The sequence below is a fragment of the Pipistrellus hanaki genome (genome assembly GCF_964339955.1).
Source record: "Pipistrellus hanaki genome assembly, chromosome: X".
Taxonomy (NCBI): Eukaryota; Metazoa; Chordata; class Mammalia; order Chiroptera; family Vespertilionidae; genus Pipistrellus; species Pipistrellus hanaki.
Genome location: NC_140524.1, coordinates 12,647,341 through 12,667,054, shown reverse-complemented (window position 1 = coordinate 12,667,054; position 19,714 = coordinate 12,647,341). Strand labels below are relative to the sequence as shown.

Sequence of the window (19,714 nt, the reverse complement as noted above, 5' to 3'; positions counted from 1 at the left end):
ATGCCCGCAACCAAGGTACATGCCCTTGACCGGAATCGAACCTGGGACCCTTCAGTCCCCAAGCCGACGCTCTATCCATTGAGCCAAACCGGTTTCGGCAATAAATATTTCTTGAATAAATGGTTGAATATATGTTTCAGTGTGATTCCTCTAGAATTTGTCACCCCCTCAAAATGTGCATGATTTTGAGGAATTTACAATTCAGTTATAGGGACAGAATCCAAAAGTGAAGCAACTTCTACCTGAGTCACCACAGGCAGCATTGGAACAGAATGAAGGGTCAGTGTTGAGTTACAAAGCGAAGGGACTTGGGATTTGCAAACTGACTTGTGAAGATAGCCATTGAGTGACTGGGGTTTCAGGGGTGCAGAAGGACTCTCAAAAGAAATCTTGCCCTCAGACTACACCATAATGGTAGAGCTCTTTCTGGAATCATTCCCCTAGGAAATCCAGAAAAGACTCTCTCTGAATGTCCCACAAAAATACCTTCTGTACTTGATACATCATTACAAATTCAGGGCATTGCCAGTCTGTTCCATCAGGCTTCTCAGGTAAAAGGAAACCCAACTTAAGAAAAAAATGATGCAGATCTTTGGATTGCCAAGACTGAGCCAATCTTTTGTCTCCAAGACCTCTGAAGAACTGGCTTCCCCAACTGCCTCTGTGTCAGCTGCAAGGGTCACATTTGCTCCACAGAGGCCCAGCAGCTGCCAGACTTGGCCAAAAGTGTTAACTCTGCTGTGCTGGCCCAGGCCTTGGGTCCCTGCCAGCTTTGGCACTTTCTCTAATTCAACAGCAAACAGCATCTCACCCTCAAGGCCACACCTGATCTGTAAGCGTTTTCTCTTGAAGGATGTCCTCCTGTTCTTGAAGGATGACCCTTGGGTGCTTTGGTTGTGTTGAAAGAAAGATAGTGAATACCCATGTCCCCTCTTTCCTGCCTTCTCCCTTTCTGCAACACAGTCTTATTTCCAGCTCCTGACTACATAGCTTTCTTACCTCCAGCCACTCCTGCATCTAATTTGGGTTCTACTGTCTTGCCTAGGTGGTAGCAAAGGCTGATTTCTCCCCCCTACTCTGTCATTGCTTTGCTTGGCCCACTGTCAACCAGGCAGGTAGCAAAGCTCTGGTTGGTTCCTACTACCTTGTTTCCCCGAAAATAAGACATCCCCTGAAAATAAGACCTAGCGCAACTTTGGGAGAAAAAATTAATATAAGACACTATCTTGCTGAAACTGGTTTGGCTCAGCGGTAGAGCGTTGGTCTGCGGACTGAAAGGTCCCGGGTTCGATTCCCGTCAAGGGCATGTACGTTGGTTGCGGGCACATCCCTGGTAGGGGGTGTGCAAGAGGCAGCTGGTCGATGTTTCTCTCTCATCTACGTTTCTAGCTCTCTATCCCTCTCCCTTCCTCTCTGTAAAAAATCAATAAAATATATTTAAAAACACACACACAAACAAAACAAAACAAAACAAAACAAAACAAAAAAAACAAAACAACGTCTTATTTTCAAGGAAACAGGGTATATACCAGGCCTTGGGCCAGGAAAGGCACTCCCCTCTTCACCCTCTCTGCTGCTATCTCAGCTTCACCATCTGGGAAATGAGAGGGTTAAATTTTGTGATCTTAAAAGTTCCTTCCAGCTGCAACAGTCTAGGAGACCATTTGAATGCCTTCCTTTTGAACCTCTGAGTTCTGTAGGAAAACGATTACCAGAAAAATGTTTCCAGGTTGGTCACTGGCTTCTGTCAGGGACTCACTGTTGGACAACTGTTGTGTAGACTTAAGTGTTATTTTCAGGCAAAAATATTTTACTAGAGGACGCCATCATTTCTCTAGTGTTGGGGCCAGAGATAACAACCCATTACAGGCCTTCCCTGTTATATGAAGAAAGATTCATTCACTCATTCAGTTAAGCCCAACTGTGTACACAAATCTGTAGTAGGTACTATAAAAAAAATATGCTTGATCTCACCATAGCTCAGAGAATACAAATCATCTGATTTGGGAAGGAAGAGACTAGTCATCGGAGCACAACCCACTCTCCACATTAATCTTCAACCCAGAGGGTGAGCCCACCGAGCTCCAATAGCACTGATAGTCTAACAGCCACTCCTTAGAATAGAAAAAAGCAAACTCCCATAGCTTCTGCCCTTGGATGCTAGTTCTTCAGCTCCCTTTGCTTTGTACACACAACTAATGAAATCTCCCCTCCAAACATCTGAAGACATAGCTCATTCTTCTCTTTCTCAGGCTACATAGCCTGTTCCTGCAGCCATTCCTCAGGTGACATCTGAGTGCAGGGCTTGCTGTCAACCATACTCTCTCTGTTCCCATTTCTTTGAAGCAGCTTTCTGTGTTTCATCCTGGAAATCTTCCTCTTGCAGCAGATCAGAAAGATGCCAGTGGAACAAAGACCACCACATGGGTTGCATTGGGATTGTAAAGCGGAAAGAGATGTCTTGGCTCTTAGAAAAGAATTTATGATCTCAAAAAGAGACAGTTCTCCAACTACCATCTTTTTGAAAAAACTTATCCCAGAAAGGCCATTAGAAATTCCTCTAGTCCCACCCATATCATTGACAGATGAGGAAATGAAGAGACTTGCACAAGAGCACCACAGTCATACCTGGTCCCCAGATCTTTTTATCCCCAGCTCAGTTTTCTTGCCCCCCTGTTGCATCATGACTTCACAGTTTACCGAGTGAGTACTATACCCACATGGTCATCAGATCCTCATCACAAACCATTTCTAGATGAGTTAAACAAATGCCCACAAAGGGACACTGACCTGTGGTCACCAACAAGTGTTGGCAAGTATTCGGAACAGAAGAGGGGATAGTTACACTAATCTCTGCCACTGACAGTCTACTTATAGAGGCTAGAAAGAAAAGTTAGAAGTCTTAGAGACACTGAGTTTTTTTGTTTCTGGAGGAAGAATAGACACTAAATGACCACTTGGCAGTTCTGTGATAATGTGAGTCTCCACTGCTCCACTCATTTCCAGGGCAATATTTGCTCTAACTTGTCTGATGGGGTTCATGGCTTTTTTGACAGGAGAGATATGAAATGATGACCAGCCCCTCAGATATGTGGAAAGCCAGATGCCAGTGACATGTGATGTTCCCATGGTAAAGTGAGTGGCAGGAGGCTGCCAGGGTACCTTCTTGGCATAGGACTTTCCAGTACTGAACTTTTAACTACTATTCTCGTACAGTCATGTCTCACCCTGACCTGGAATCAGAGGACTGAGCACATAGCTTTGTCAAATCACGATTTTTCAAAGAACATCTATTTCTTGGCACAAATTTTGGCCTTCTTGTTTGAGAAAGGCCCGGACAGCTCCAGGAAGCCTGCTCCTTTCTCATGGCCTTCTTGCCTTCCTCGGACCTGGAGTACCAGCTTGCCCACCACAAGGGGGTGCTGGAAATAATCCTTTGAAAGAAGATCTAGATTCCCTCAGGCTTTACACAATGGGGTACTGAGAGCCTGGAGGGTGGAAGGCAAGATGAGGAGGAATGAAACTTGGCCTTTACGCATTTTAAGTGCACTAGGTCAGCTTTATACTGCCAGATTCTTAGGGGAATCACTTTGGAAACATCTTCTAAATCCTTTTCTTCTGGTTTTAATCATTTCAGCACAGTTTAGGAAGCAGAGAAACAGAAGAGAGTGGGGTGAGGGGAGCCAAAGAAGTGGCCCTAGCAGGATTCTCAGTGCAACTCTGACTGAGGGCACACATTTAGGCCCTGTGCTGTGGTAGTACAGAGATGAAAAAGCCCCCAGAAATGTCCACCTCCCCCGTACTGGTGTACAGTCTAGTGGGAGACACTAGAAGCCCAACCAACTAATTTTACTTGAAGAATATTGGTAGTGCAGCTCATGCTGGGTGTGACAGCTTCCATAGGTTGAGAACACTTGGAGACTCGGATTTCACCCTGAACTCAGACCTCAGGGGCCTTAGCCCCCCCCTCCCCCAAGCTTGGCTCCTGCCCCACTCCACTTGCTTGGCTCACAGAAAGACTACCTGGAAACCTGACCCAGAGACCTCAGTGCCTAGCTATAAGCTCAGGGATGGGCAGTGTTTCTGAACAATAGAGTTTGATGGAGCCCTGGTTTTACTTTCTGGGTGCTGGCACTCTCTTCTTCACTCAACCAGCTGGTCTCAAGACACCTCTGCCCCTAGCCCTTGTTGAGCACAGCATATGTATATCTTGGGGTATGATCCTAATCACATCAGTCCTTGGGGTTTTCTTTCCAAGTACCCCTTCCCATCTCACAGCCTGAGGTGTCAAACCCATCTGGAAAGCACTGGAGCCAGGTTCACCGTGGGACCCTGCTGCATGTCATGGGCCATGGTTCTTCTGACATTAACAAACCCCGTGATGTGCCAGGGGATTTGAGATCCTAGGCTGACCCTGTATCACACTGGGCAGGGGTGGGGCCTGGTTCACTGCTCCCCAGCGCCTATTTTTGCTTTGCAAGAAGGTCCATGGGCTCTACTTAGTGCATTACAAGTCTTAACTCCTAAACCAGGTGGGCGAGCCTAGTCCTCAGTCATGGACCCCAAGCATTCCCTGACTCCATTAGCAAGTCTCATCACTAGCTCTAAGAGGTTAACTTAGCTCTCCTGCAGATGGAGATAGGAAAAGTGGTCTAATGTCAATTTTAGGGAAATGGTTGAGGGTCAGGAGATAAGGGGCCCTTTGAGGTCTTCACCCGACTTCCAAACTTTCCTTAGCCTCAGTCTTTCTATCTGTGAAATGGTGATGGTAAATAAATTATAGGCATTGTGAATAGTCTCTGTAAAACGAAGAACCTGACACAGGTTTTGGTGGTAATGGTGGTGGCCTGAGGCAAAGAAGATGAGATAATGGATTCAAGGAAAAATTCTCTCCTTCAGTAAAACTTGCATTTTGTTGCCCAGGGAGTCCTAACAAAAGAGGATTTTACTAAAATAACCCCCAGCCAGCCCTCCCTGGTCGCTTTGACTCAGTGGATAGAGTGTCAGCCTGCGGACTCAGGGGTCCCAGGTTCAATTCTGGTTGGGGGGGTGTACCTTGGTTGCGGAGTGGGGAGTGTGTGTGTGGGGGGGTGGTTGGTTGGTGTTTCTCTCTCATTGATGTTTCTAGTTCTCTATCCCTCTCTCTTCCTCTCTGTAAAAAAAAATCAATTATATATATATATATATATATATATATATATATATATATATATATATATATATATATATAAATAAAAATAAATAAAATAACTCCCAGCCAAAACTCCTTGGTCATTCTTTTTTTCTAGAAGTGGAACTGGTTTTTTTTGTTTTGTTTTGTTTTTGTTTTTTCACCAAGGGCATATTTTATCCATATTGATATTGAAATTGGGTCTCAAAAGAACTGGTGGCCCAGAAAGAAACTCTCTACAGACTGATTCATATGCCTTTCAGCATAACGATTATTGCTTGTCTCATTTTTGATTCTTATATTTCCAGTAGGACATGATCTCATTCATCTAGGGGAAATGGTGTACAACATAGACTGATGAACAAGAACTGATCCACAGATAAGGAGCCATGGGTCAGACTGTTGGACCTCAAAGGGAGGTTGGGGATAAAAGGGAGAGATCAACCAAAGGACTTATGTGCATACATATGAGCCTAACCAGTGGTCGAGGACAATAGGAGGGTGGGGGCATGAGTGGGGGGGTGGGGGACTGGAATGGGGGGTTGAAGACAAATATGTGATACCTTAATCAATAAAGAAATTAAAAATAAATAAATAAAAATTTAAAAAAACGAAAAGCAAAACAAAACAAAACATCACGCCTCTTTATAAAGAAGCCAGAGTTCTGTCTCATTTTTTTAAGTGTGAATTTTGTTGATTGTACAGTGAAATTTTTATTTTCCTCATGGCTTAGCTTTTAAGATGCCAGGTTGTGCATGCATCAGTTTCAGAAAGTATGAGTTGGTGTTTTAAGCATGGCTGTTTTCATTCTATCCCTCTGCCAGCCACCCAATAGGAGACTGCTTGAGTGGAGGAGAGGGGTGTCATGGTTTTGGTAGTCCATAAAGAAAATTGGGGGTGTTGCCAAACTGACTTTGGATGTATACTTTCCATATCATTGGGTTATGGAACTAAGGTTTAACACATTATGGTGAAGAAAACACTAGACTGAGAGTTAGGAACTCTAAATTTTCTAATCCGTTTGCTGATCCAGTGAATTTGGGAAAGTCACTTTCCATCCTTTGATTTTCGTTTTCTCAACTAAAATGAAAAGGCCAAAATAAATAAATACATAAAGAAATAAATGAATGAAATGGCCAGACTGAGGCTCTTTGCATCTGAGAATCATTTTCTGATTCTCAAAGGAACAAGGGAGGCACAACTTCCAGTTGCCTGACATGCCATTTCATTCCCATGGCAACGGCTCTGTTTGTCTGTTTGGGCTTCACTGGCTTTTAGTTATTTAGCAGCTGCTGCAGGTAGGAGGTTTCAGGACTTTGGTGAGGGGCCAAAGTGCTGGCTAATTTCTTTCTTTCTTTCTCTTACAGCTTCTTAGTTTATCTTAAAAGTTTAATCTCCGCCTCAGTGAGCGCATAGTAAGTGTGGGTAGAGCACAGAAGTCCGGAAAAAATAAAAGGTAAGAGAGTTTTAGTTTAATTAAATAAAACAATGAATATATAAATGAGATCAGTCAGGCATTTTGTCCCACATCAAATCTCATTTATGACTGGTTCTTGTCTAAGTTACCACGCCATTTGTCACATGGGTTGCTAATGTGAAAGGGTAAAAGTGCTGACTGGGGAGTCAGGAGAGGAGCTGGGCCCCACTAGGTAAATATATGACTTCTGACAAATCCCTTCTCTTTCCAGGACACAGTTTCCTAAATTGTGTCCCGACCACCAATTCATATGTTGGACTCCTAACCCCCAGTACTTCAGAATGTGATCTTATTTAGATTTAATGTCGTTTTCGTTGTAACTATTAAAATGAGGGCATGATGGAGTAAGATAGGCTCCCAATCCAATAGAAAATGTAAAACGAAGAAATCTGGACACAGATACAGACACAGGGAGAACGCCCTGGGATGATAAATGCTTCTACAAATCAGGGTTCACCAAACAATGCCAACAAACCACTAGAAATTAGGTGAAAGGCACTGAATAGATTCTCCCTCACTATCCTCAGAAGGGACGAACTCTGCCAACCCCTTGATTTCAGACTTTTAGCCCCCAGAATTGTGTGGCAATACATTTCTGTGGTTTAAGCCACTCATTTTACGGTAGTTTGCTAAGGCAGACCTAGCAAGCTAATACAACTACATCAGTGGTTTCCAATCTTTTCTCTACAAACAACCCTTTTGTTCTTTGCCCCCTTGTGGACCCAATTCATTAATTTAACAAATATGTATCAGGCCCTCATTCTAAGCATTGGAGATACACAAAGTCACAAAGCAAAGACCCCTCCTCTTGTGTTCATTCTGTTTTAAAATATTTAATCAGCCAAGTATACAATAGTTTATTTTGGTTTAGTAAAAATATGTGTATTTTCTCATGCAGTAACCAGTATTACCTTATCAATGTGATCTAATTAGTGCCAGACATCAAAGAAAGGTGATGTTTTAAATAGTTGTTGATTTTTTATAGCAAATAAATACATACAATAAATACATTCATTGGTGGATTTTTTTTTAATATTGAAAATTATTCTCAGAACTCCCATTACTACATCTATGGATCCCTAGAGGTTCAAGGAACTCATTACTGGGTGATTAGCTAGACCAGGAGCCAGCAAACTTTTCCTGTCAAGAGCCAGAAAGTGAACATTTTAGGCTTTGTGGACAGTAAGAATCTCTGTTATAACTACTCAACCCTGCCGCTGTTGTGGCATGAAAGCAGCCATAGATAATACAAATGAATGAGCATGCTAAGTGTCAATACAATTTTATTTATGGACAGTGAAATTTGAATTTCATCTAATTTTGACATGTGGCAATATATTATTTTTCTTTTCGTTAAAAAATAATTTAAAATGGAATAAGCTTTCTTAATTCATGGGCTGCAGAAAAACAGGTGGTAGGCAGGCTGGCTGTACATATTTGGCCAGAGATTTGCAAACCCCAGAGCTAGAGTCTCTCTAATTCTGCCCTAGATCTGGTTATTAGCTGATTCTTATCCCCCTAAGGGTCTGCATGAAGCCCAGAGAGGGCTTATTAAATTTGAACTCAAAGACTGGCTTCCTGCCGCACAGTCCACAGTCCTTTAACAAAGCTTTAAGCTGCTGGTTTAGTCATTATTTCAAATGTGGTGTTTGTGTCCATGTGATGCAGAAAATAGATATGTGGTCAGTGGCCCTTTCCAGGAGTTGACCATGTAAGGGCTGTCCTCATATTAGCAGCCAGTGACAACCTAAGTTTCTCAAGCCTGACCCTAGGCTTACTCACCCTTTTCGTTTATGCATTCTCGGGTTGCGAGGCCCGCCCTCCCGGGAGGCCCATCTGTCCCTTCCTATTTGAGTCCCTGCTGTCTCATTGGCGGCTTTCGAAGCAGCTGCAAAATATGTTTTAAACTTTCAGTGGACTTTGGGGTCATCGGCGTGGAGCCTGGAACCGTTACTCTCAGCAAGGGCTCTTTCAGCTCTGAAATTCTATAGGTAAGTGTTAACTAACTCCTCCCAGCTTCCCAAGGCTGGACTTCACTGCGGGTAATAATTAATGAGGCATTTGCTCAAGGGCTGGGGAATAATGTGCACTGCTTTTTTTTTTTTCCCCCTTTCTTTCCTGTTGTCGTCGGAATCTGCTTGGTTGCCTAGCACCACACTGATCTGCCTGGACGTCCCTCCACTCGGCTCAGCTGCTCCCGTCGCCTCGCAACCGCAGCTTTTGCGACAGGGGCTCGGACCGGACGGAGGTATTCGCCGGCGCTCAGGGGGCAGCGGCAAAAGCGCCGCGCGCCCGGCAGAACCATGCTGCGAGGCAAGTCCAGGCTCAACGTGGAGTGGCTAGGCTACTCGCCCGGGCTACTCCTCGACGAAGGGCCACCCCCACCGGGGCGCACGCCTCGGAACCCCATTCGGTAAGTCACGTGAACGCCGGCGCCCGCCGAAACCCGCGTCACCACGGCGCGCCGCGCATGCGCACAGTGTCCCGCCGTCCCGCGCTCGCCGGCACTTCCGTCGCCGCCATCCTCTACCGCTCGCGGTTTAAACCAATTGAGAGTGGCCGCTGAGCCCGGGCCGTTTGCGGGGACCTGCTGCGGGTGGCGACGCCATGGAGCGCATCGATAAAGCGGCGCTGAACGCGCTGCAGCTGCCCGACGTCAGGTAGTCGAGAGCGGGGCTCGGGCCGGGCGGGAGGACCCTGACCGCGAGCCGGGCCGGCGGGGCCCGGAGCCGGGCAGTCGAGAGCGGGGCTCGGGCCGGGCGGGGGGGACCCCGACCGCGAGCCGGGACGGCGGGGCCCGGAGCCGGGCAGTCGAGAGCGGGGCTCGGGCCGGGCGGGGGGGACCCGACCGCGAACCGGGCCGGCGGGGCCCGGAGCCGGGCAGTCGAGAGCGGGGCTCCGGCCGGGCGGGGGGTTGAGGGGGAGGACCCCGACCGCGAGCCGGGCCGGCGGGGCCCGGAGCCGGGCAGTCGAGAGCGGGGCTCGGTCCGAGCGGGGGGACCCCGACCGCGAGCTGGGCCGAGTCGAACAGGCCGGCCTGTGGTGGGTGTGAGGTCTGGACCCCCGGGGCCCGGCTGCAGGGTGGGGGAGAGGGGAAGGAGGTGGGGGCAAGCAGCGTGTGCCCGCCTGGCCCGGGCCGGTGGCTCGGGAGCAAGGGATCCGGGGCTATGGGACCATATAGGCCGGCGGGCGTACAGCTCTTAACTTCTGTCTTAGCAGTTTCTCTCACTGTCGTCTATGTTGCGTTCTTGCTGTCTGCAATCTCTTTCCCCACTACAGGGTGCCCCCTGAGGACAGGAGCCCGGCCTTCTTCATCTCCGTGTCCCCTACAGGGCCTGCACCATCGGGGCTTAATAAGTGCTGCATAAATGAATGGAAGGGAGTAAGGGGCTGTCCCTGGTGTGAGGCTGCTTCTGGTGGGGAGTCCATAGGATGGGGGATGGTGGCTGAGCAGAAGGAGTTTAAGGGAGCAGGTGGTTCTGGCCAACGAGTTCAGCCAGCAGTACCTCTGTATCTCAGTACGTTAGAGAGGTTGGGAAGGGATTAAGGGATTTAGCTACTATTATTCAGTGCGGACCTACAGTGTGCCAAGCTCAGCATAGGTGCTTTATTATAAACATCAGAATGAAGAAAGTGCTTAGTTTCCCTGGTTTTAAGGAAGCTGAAATTGACTCAGGGTAAGTGACTTGCCCAATATCACAGGCCACACAAGTTAAGTGTTGAAGCTGGCATTCCACCTAGTTCACTGTGACATTAAATTTCGTTATTTTTGGAGCCTGTGCTCTTTTTTTCCCATCTCACAATGTCAATATAGTGTTGTGTAGATTTTTTTTTTTTTATTACAGCTTATTAGTAAGGACACCAACAGGTATTTTCATTAAGTACACTTAAAATACACTCTAGCCCTTCTAGGCTGGTTTTCGTGTTTCCTAATGGGCATTGCAGTGAAATCTACTAGGAGTAGAAGTCTTGCCGCAAAAGGGGACATTGTAAGCTCTGTTACCTGCTTAGTGTTTGCTGCAAAAGTTTATATGAAGCGGGTAAACTCTTAAGTGGTTTTAAAAGGGGCACAATAAAGTTCACCTGCATTATTTCTTTTGCGTGAAACCAACTTTAATTCTGGACTTCCACACTGTTCCTTTCTAACAAGTCAAAGACACATAGGAAAAACGAGTTGAATGTACTTTGTTTTAGAATAAATCACTGGTTTTACCCAAGCTGCCTTGTGCGAGCTAGCAGAACTGCCAGCTGCAGTGGGCTGTGTCTAGCAGCCAAGGAAAAAATGTCCTCTAAGCACTAGAGGAAGTTTGCTAGTTTTCAAACTTTTGTATGCCTAACTTTATACTGAGTCCCATATATATGAGGTCATAGCCCATAATAAGAGTCAAACTTTTGGAGTTTAAGGTAAAGAAAAAGGAGTTGAAGATAAACTACAATTTTTTTTTTTTTAAATATGTTTTATTGATTTTGTACAGAGAGGAAGGGAGAGAGATAGTTAGAAACATCGATGAGAGAGAGTCATTGATCAGCTGCCTCTTGCATACCCCCTACCGGGGATATGCCCGCAACCAAGGCACATGCCCCTGACCGGAATCGAACCCAGGACCCCCCAGTCCCCAAGCTGACGCTCTATCCATTGAGCCAAACCGGTCCTGGCAGTAAACTACAAATTTTTAAGATATGTTATATGTGGAGTGTGTGGGGCTAGAAATTAACATGCAGAAAATAAAATATGTTGGGTGGTAGAATTAGAAGGGATTTTGTTAGCTTTAAAACATTTTTATTTTTTTTAATGCTGCATTTCTTGATTTTATTTGAAACAATGCATATTTTTTTTAGCATTTTAAGGTAAGATTTTACACGTGTCATTTACACAAATTACAAGGTTCTGCTTCAAGTCTTTAAAAAAATTTTTAAAAATTCGGCCCATGTGCAGCACAGTCATATGTTTTATATCTTCAATAATCTTTTCTCAAAACCAGGCAAGACAATAAATATTCGAGGGAAGTAACCTAAAGAACAAGAAAACCAGTTAATCAGCCCTTTCTCTAGATCAGGGGTCCTCAAACTTTTTAAAGTGGGGGCCAGATCACGGTCCCTCAGAGAGCTGGAGGGCCGGACTATATGGACTACTAATTCCTACTGTAACACCTCGGCTGTGCTCACTGCCCAAAAAACCTGGCGGGCCGGATCAGACTCCTCTGCGGGCCGCATGTGGCCCGCAGGCTGTAGTTTGAAGACCCCTGCTCTAGATTCTTAAACTTTGTTTTTTTTATCAGGTTAAATAATCTGAACTTTATGTCCCTAAAACTTACCATACTTTAACGCTCCATAGATACTCCCTGAAAGTCAAGTTTTTTTGTTTTGTTTTTTTGTTTTTTGGAGGCTCCACAAAAAAAAGGCCAAATGCTGACTGTGTTTTTATAGAACTACTGCAGACACTCATGTTTGTCAAGAAGATTACACAAATAAATTCCTCTAAAAATGTAATGCTAGGAAGTAGTTTAAGGGAGCTCATGCATTTTAGATGAAAATTGTATAGTGATCACCAAAGTGTTAAATGCTAAATTAAATGTTTAAAGATGATGATCTATTGAAGTGCGGAAAGAAAATATTAGAACTTCTACATAAATCTGAATACCTGTTTAGTACCCATTTTGCATATGTTTTATATTTTAAAGGCTATTAACAATATGTCTATAAATTTATTTAAAACATCAAAATGCCTCTATGGGGTATGCGCTGGTAACTTTTATTTGATAATGGATTGCACAGTCAAAAAGTTTGTAATAAACCTACGATGTTCCCTTCCTTTGGGGGCTGTCAGAAACCTTCCTGCTAATTATATATGCAGTTATAAGAACTCCTTTCCCTGGGTTTTCTAGAGAGACAGAAAGCTGTGCAGGACTATATAGGAAGCAAACTGTCATATGAGGTATGAACAAAGTGTGATTGAATCCCAGAGAGCAATGACTTTTCAGGGTGTAATGAGGAAAGGTGCCTGGAGGGGAGAATATTTTGGGGGGACCTTGATTGTTGAGCTCTCTTTCCTAAAGGTAACACATAAAAATGAGCCTCTAGCTGAGGATTACCAGAAAGAGAATTAAATGTAGGTGCTGACTATGAGCATAAAGTTAGAAGTGTGCTAAGTAGTCAGGATGATTAGATTTAAGGAGAAAAAAGGACCTTAATTAAATGAATGATTAAAACTATAGGGTTGAAGTTGGTAATTAATCAGGTGTTGTGTATGTGTTAGGGTTGCTGGAAGCTTACTGAAGCTCAGTTTCTTTTTTTTCTTTTTTTTAATATATTTTATTGATTTTTTACAGAGCGGAAGGGAGAGAGATAGAGAGCTAGAAACGTCGATGAGAGAGAAACATCGACCAGCAGGGGATGTGCCCGCAACCCAAGTACATGCCCTTGACCGGAATCGAACCTGGGACCTTCCAGTCCGCAGGCCGACGCTCTACCACTGAGCCAAACCGGTTTCGGCTGAAACTCAGTTTCAATAATATTGCTCATTTGGAATGCATAGGACAAATTCCGACATTAAAAAGTCAGTAAAACAGCATCAGGGCTTGGAAAACTTTCTGTAAAGGGCCAGATAGTAAAATACGTATTTTAGGGTTTTGAGGGCCTTATGGTCTACCACTCAGTTCTGCCTTTGCAGCTCCAAAGCAGTCTTAGATGATACATAAACAAATGGGTGTAGCCGTGTCCCAGTTAAGCTTTATTTACAGAAATGAGTGGTGGCCCCTCAGGCTTTATTTTGCAGACCCCTGACATACATAATACACTGTAATTTGCCTTGTTCATTTGTCACATGAATATTTTGTGAATAATAGTCAAAATTCTTTTTAAGGTCTCCATATATTGATGCACATCATTTGTGAAATCATTTTCCTATTATTGGACATTTTTATGTTATGTAGTTTTGTTTATGCTCTATTAATCTTTATATTGCCAATGTTTGAAGTAGCCGTTTATTGGACTTATTTTTCTTTACATATATAGTTTTAAAACTTGGTTACATTCTTCAGAGTAGTTTTATTGTTTTCTTGAACAAAACTTTTTCCATTAGAATATTGGTTTTAAAATAGTCTGTGGACAAATAGAATTCAGTGATGAGAAACTGTTTTGACATTCAAACTTCATGCGTCCATGTTATGTGAAGACCATCCTAACTGTACTATAGCTATTTAATTACAAAGAAATTTTAAGTGAATTTCCTCAGTTGCATCCAGATTGTTCTAAACTGCTTTTTCCTTGGAGATTCTCGTACCTTGTTTGTACTAGCCATTAGTTGTTTTCTGTGTATGTTCTCCCTTGCTACCTCCAAAATTCTGTAATTACAGTGTACATTTGCATAGCACTTTGGAGATTACAAACTACTTTCACACTTTGATACTTCCTCTTACACTGGATGTGAATGACAGTCTCTTGGAGAGGGGCCTGCAGCTGGGTCTCTAAGATCTTTCAGTTTTGAGTCTCTGACTGCTCCTCTTCCTCTGGCCACTGCTTTGAAGGCAGGAGCAGGGTTTCCAGAGTCTTCTCTGTGAGTATTTATAGTGTTTATAGACACAAGAAGGGTTGGAAGTGGCTGTGCAGGTTCTAATTTTCTCTTTGTTTACTTTATTCCAGAAATGAGAGTTCATTGGCATCTACCCTGAAGACTCTGCTGTTCTTCACAGCTTTAATGATCACTGTACCTATTGGGTTGTATTTCACCACTAAATCTTATGTTTTTGAAGGTAATTATATTTTTGTAGATATATTACTATAATTAATGTTCTGTGCTTTATGACTGGGTATTCTTAAGTTTGCTTCTTTGGTCTGTTTTGCTTTTCAAATATAATGTTGCTCTGAATGAGTCCTACTTCATGAAATGAATAGTTTCATCACTCACAGTTATTTCAGCTTGACATCATAATCATTTATGGTTTTCTATGAAATAGCTTGCAGATGCTTTTAATATTCCTTTGAGTGCAAAAGTTGGCTGACATGGGAGGAGAAATTTTGGGGGAATGTACCTTTGGTGGCAGACATTGGAAGGAAGAGGAAATAAAGTCCCTTTTTTGTGTCAGAGTCCTTAGATGTAGTGATAATTACAGTTCTCGTTCAAAATAATTTTTCGTGCATAAGAAGGTATTTAAATCTTTAAATGAATACTTGTTTTATCACCACCCAAAGTGTTCCTTTTTAATTCCCTGATTAATTAAATATAGCTAATAAAAATGAATATGCTTTGTTTTTCTCGTACTGTGATAAATTTTGGAATAAAATGAAAATTTTTATCTCTTGATAGGTGCCTTTGGGATGTCCAACAGGGATAGCTATTTTTATGCTGCTATTGTTGCCGTGGTTGCTGTCCACGTGGTGCTGGCCCTCTTTGTCTATGTGGCCTGGAATGAAGGTTCACGACAGTGGCGTGAAGGCAAACAGGATTAAAGTGAACAACACCTTTTGATAGTGTTATATTGTCTTAAAAATGGCAAATGCATCCAGGATACTGATTGTTTCAATAATGGTGAAAGAACATATTAAAATCCATCCTTAATGAGTCACATTTGACTAGTGTAAATTTTGATCTTTCTGATACAGTGGTTTGCATCATCTATTTTAACTATAAGCCTCTCATTTTCAAATGAAAATTTGGAAAAATTAAATTGGTGGCAAATAATTATGTTTAATTACGCATTATTCTGGGAATATTTTACAACAACAATATTCTGTAGCATTTTTTCTTGTAGTTGGCTTTGAATGTTACTTTTCTGGATTTATTAATAAGGCACACACTGAAGCAAATCTAAACTTTATCTTTTGTTGAAATACTTTCTCTAACTATCATGAAAGTACCAGGTCATTGGATTTTGGTCTGTAAATTCCTATGGAAAATTGCTTAAATTGTTAATGCTGGAATTTTTCTGAATGTCACTGAGAATTTTCAAAAAAAGTATAATCCCTAGTCAATAAGAACCTTTCCTTACATTATTTCATGGGAAAACTAGGCTGAATTCCATCCATTTTACACGAACTGATTTATCGAGGGATCTCGGTAGCAAAGCAGAGCTAGCTGCCTCCCTGCAGGCCAGCCTGTGCTTTCACATCAACTCTTTAATAAGCTGTTTTGCTCTTGTTCAACAATGAAGTTATGCTTTAATTACCAGGTTTGTGTAAATTGCCTTTAAATTTGTTTTTTTCTACTGTTTTTTTTTATACTTTATATGATAGGAATTTACATTTAAATGCTTATTTTTGCATACTTAGGGAATGGGAACAATTCTGAAAATAGATTGTTTTTATCACCCAGGAGGTATTCTTGGGATTTCTAGTCTAGTCTTTTCAATCAGAGTCAATAAATCCCAGATGTATATAATTAGGTAATTCTCGAGGCCCTTTCTGATAGAAAAAGACCTGTGTTTTTATTTTAGTATCTTTAGTGTATGGTTCTTTCTAGCAACTTGGTACTACTTGTATGCAATCTGAAAACAAACCCAGAAAATGCATGTAAAAAGAGGGAGAAAATTTAAGTACCCTGTAATTTTGCCATCCGGAGATAACCACTACTTTGGTTTACATCTTGTATGCATTTCTTAATGCTAGTTCGATACTCACTAAAAGTTTAGAATAAGTTCAGATTCCGCCAACTTTTCCTGACAGCTATTTGCATTTTTTCATGAGTGATTAGTGGCCATTTTCTAAAAAACAGAAAAACTACATTGTACCTTTTTTCTTTCAGGTAGATGTCTCAAGTAGGTATATCATTGTTCAAATGTCCTGTTATTGTTAATTTCTAATACAATGGCTCTTGCTGTGTTTGTCATTACCAATTTGTTTGTTCACTCCTATTTTAAATGCAGAATTGTATTCTTGCTTAGAGTTAAATATTGTCTGTAGTTTAATGTCTACTATTAGCAGTTATTCTAAATGTAAAGTGCTTTCTCTTTAAAAAAAAAAGACTACAGTTTTAGTATAAAATGTACAAATTTAATATAAAATTATAGAATGCCCCTGTTTGAGTCTGGGGTATTATGTGGTAGATTTCTAGATGGTCCCCACTTTTAGAATGTTGCACTTAGAATTGTTGTCCACTTAATTTCTTTTTCTATAATGCCAATGTTTTTTCTTGTACTTTTGGGATATTATGCTGTTTGTAAAATATTAATGTCCCATGTTGATTATTTTGTTTCCTACATTTGCTGAGTAGATAATTATATGGGTATTTTTCTGCAAGTATTTAAACCAGGGATTCAAGCAGTTGTAATTTCCTCTTGGAAAAAGTACCAAGTGTTTGAAATGTAGACTTTGATGCTAGTATTAATATTTAGGATTATTACAGTATAGACTTGTTTTCAAACGAGTTAATTTTTTTCCCCTGGGGTTTCAACTGTTATCTCGTTAGTGTGCTGCTGTTGAAATAATATGGTATTTGACATATAGGTTTATTTTTCACTGGTTTTCTGTTGCACAGTGTACATACTTCAGGATGTATAAAAAGAAAAGCTACCATTGAGCCCTTATAAATGTTTTAAGTTAGGAATATGTTCACTATTGTTTGAAAACTAATTATAAGAATAACCTCAATTAGGAAGTGTAACTTGAATGTCAGTACAAGCTACTGATTTAACCCCATTTACTGTAAAGCATTACCTTTTTCACTTCACCTCCATTTTTGCCTCCCCCTCCCCAGAATATAATCTCGTTTCCTCATTGTGCTGAAAACTGAAAAGTCTGCTGTAGAATGCATCTGATGTCATTAGCTCTTCAAGTGGATATCATTTTACATGTAGCAGCAAAGTTCAGTTTTGAGTTGTTACTGAGGAAATTTAAGCCTTTCATTAAAAAAACAAAACACACACCTGTGTTTCCTGGGAATCCAACTGAAATGCATTGTAATAATCGGACCGTTTTAACCATAAAAATCTCATCATCTTTGCCAATAGAGACAACTGATTGACTTGTTTGGTGTTTATTTCCCATTTTTACATAAATGTATGTATATATCTAGAGTACCCAAGGAGACCAGTAAAAACAGTTAAATACAATAAATAAGGAGTACCCAAGGAAAAATGGAAGCTGGAGGTACATGAAGCATCTTGTTTCAACCATATATGGTGTGTATTATCTCCAGACCAGTTCATGATTATTGCTTCATGCTCCAGTAAAGTTGTAGAGTGCTGTTAGGTCCCTTTTATAAATGATTCTGCTATGGTGCCGACTTTGTCACTTGTCTTAGGTCAGTGGATTTCTCTGCCATCGAGCACTCTGCATCCTCCACCTTAGAAGTACAACTTTTTAAATTCAGACTCAACTCATATTTAAGATAAATTTTGCAAGAGCTGGACTAAAAAAAGTATATTAATAACGACAAATATATATATATAGTCATTTTTTTTTTTTTTGCAAGGGGAAAGGGTCACCTGAGAAATAACTTGTTTTCAGGGACTTGGGGAACCTAATAATAACTATTACTTGTAACCTATGAATAGCTTAAACCCTTATATATTTATTAAAATAGCCTGGAATTCCTAAAGTTACCATCATTCCTGGCCACACCTTTCTTGCCAGTTTTATTGCTATGTGTACTTAAAAGTAATATCTACGTTCCTTTTAATATATTCTACAAGTCATATTTGTCAGTTACACAGACTAGTCTTCCTTTTTCTCAGGTTCAGTGAATCTCACTGAACAATAATAGCAATAGCTAACAACATCTGCACAGCACCTTACAGTTTGCAAAGAACGTTCACATATTCTTGTTTGAGTTTTGCATAGTGAACCTTTTATCCGATGTCTCTTGACATCAATGCTTAAAAGTGTTAGAATTTTAAAATCATTAGAATCATTGAAGATGCTGTAGTCTTGAATAGTGCCCTGACCAGGGGCAGGCTTTAGATGCGCTAACGTTGAAAACTGTGTGCAATTATCAAAATGCGGGGCTTGAGTTCTTTAGCCACTTGAATTATATTTGCTTTTGTTATGTGATGCTTTTTTTTACATGGTATCTGGATGGATTTTGTATTCATTATGTTCTAGCCTGTAATTTGTATAAATTTGCCATCTGTTGTCATTAAGAAGGTGTTTGTAATGCCACTTTGATGTGTGCTGATTCAATTAACAGTAATTTTATTAAAACTCGTTGTTTTCTTAACATTTGTTTGTCTCTTTGTTTATACCATACTAGAGGCCCAGTGCACAAAATTCGTGCACTGGTAGGGTCCCTAGGGGCTGCTGGCTATGTACTCGCTTCCGCCAGCTGGCTCTGCCCCCTTGAACTCCTGGACGAACTCCTGGTTCAAGGGACAATTTTCATACTACACTTTAAAAATATATATATATATTTTTTTTATTGATTTTTTTTACAGAGAGGAAGGGAGAGAGAGAGCGAGCCAGAAAAGTTGATGAGAGAGAAACATCGACCAGCCGCCTCCTGCACACTTCCCACCGGGGATGTGCCCGCAACCAACGTACATGCCCTTGATTGGAATTGAACCCGGGACCTTTCAGTCTGCAGACCGACACTCTACCACTGAGCCAAACTGGTTTCAGCTGCATACTACACTTTTATTATATAGGATAGAATATGAACAGAGCTGTCAAGGGCATGCTTTCATGTGGTAATTATAGACTAGAGTGCTCAAACTGGTGGGGGTCTCTGAGAGGTATTTAGAAAGGGCTGATAGACCCCATCTGCAATGGGCCCATCAGAATGTGTATAGCAAAGGAGAAAAGAAAGCTTCCTGCCCTGTGGCTTTTTGAAAAATTTAGGGATGAATGGGCTTCAAATACCTTAACACTCCCTGTATCTGTCTACTTGGCATCTTCACTGCTTCCTTCTGGGTCTAGATGAGCTTCACTCCTCGCCTCGTGCCTCTGACTGCTCTTGCTGTTCTTGCTCCTGTAGTCTCTTCACCACAAAGATGCCTTTACAAATAGTAGGTCATAATTAACAAAATAGAAAACACTCATACAAAACAGTTTGACAGCTGACAGAGGGAAGAGAGCAGCAGTGCTGGGTGAAAAAGGTGAAGGGATTAAGCAAAATACAAAAAACTCCGACATAGTGG

At 41.8% G+C, this 19,714-nt stretch overlaps 1 protein-coding gene across 2 annotated transcripts; it reads left to right on the top strand.

Annotated features, from left to right (window-relative positions):
- The first annotated feature begins 8,524 nt into the window (after nt 1-8,524).
- Nucleotides 8,525-18,798, top strand: VMA21 (vacuolar ATPase assembly factor VMA21). 2 transcript variants are annotated; one of them, XM_084870947.1, is made up of 4 exons: nt 8,525-8,638; nt 8,798-9,060; nt 14,289-14,398; nt 14,953-16,594. In XM_084870947.1, the coding sequence occupies exons 2-4, from the start codon at nt 8,951-8,953 to the stop codon at nt 15,093-15,095; spliced, it is 363 nt and encodes a 120-aa protein (XP_084727073.1). In that variant the 5' UTR covers nt 8,525-8,638; nt 8,798-8,950; the 3' UTR covers nt 15,096-16,594. The 2 variants fall into 2 exon arrangements, with proteins under 2 accessions (XP_084727073.1, XP_084727074.1); XM_084870948.1 differs by lacking the exons at nt 8,525-8,638; nt 8,798-9,060 and adding an exon at nt 9,135-9,307 and having other exon boundaries at nt 14,953-18,798.
- The last annotated feature ends 916 nt before the right edge of the window (nt 18,799-19,714 follow it).

What these genes read in the sequence shown, in the direction of transcription:
- VMA21 (XM_084870947.1), top strand. Translation starts at nt 8,951, where the DNA reads ATGCTGCGAGGCAAGTCCAGGCTCAACGTGGAGTGGCTAGGCTACTCG. An exon ending in ACGCCTCGGAACCCCATTCG is followed by an intron (nt 9,061 to 14,288) that starts GTAAGTCACGTG and finishes ACTTTATTCCAG; the next exon opens with AAATGAGAGTTCATTGGCAT. An exon ending in TAAATCTTATGTTTTTGAAG is followed by an intron (nt 14,399 to 14,952) that starts GTAATTATATTT and finishes ATCTCTTGATAG; the next exon opens with GTGCCTTTGGGATGTCCAAC.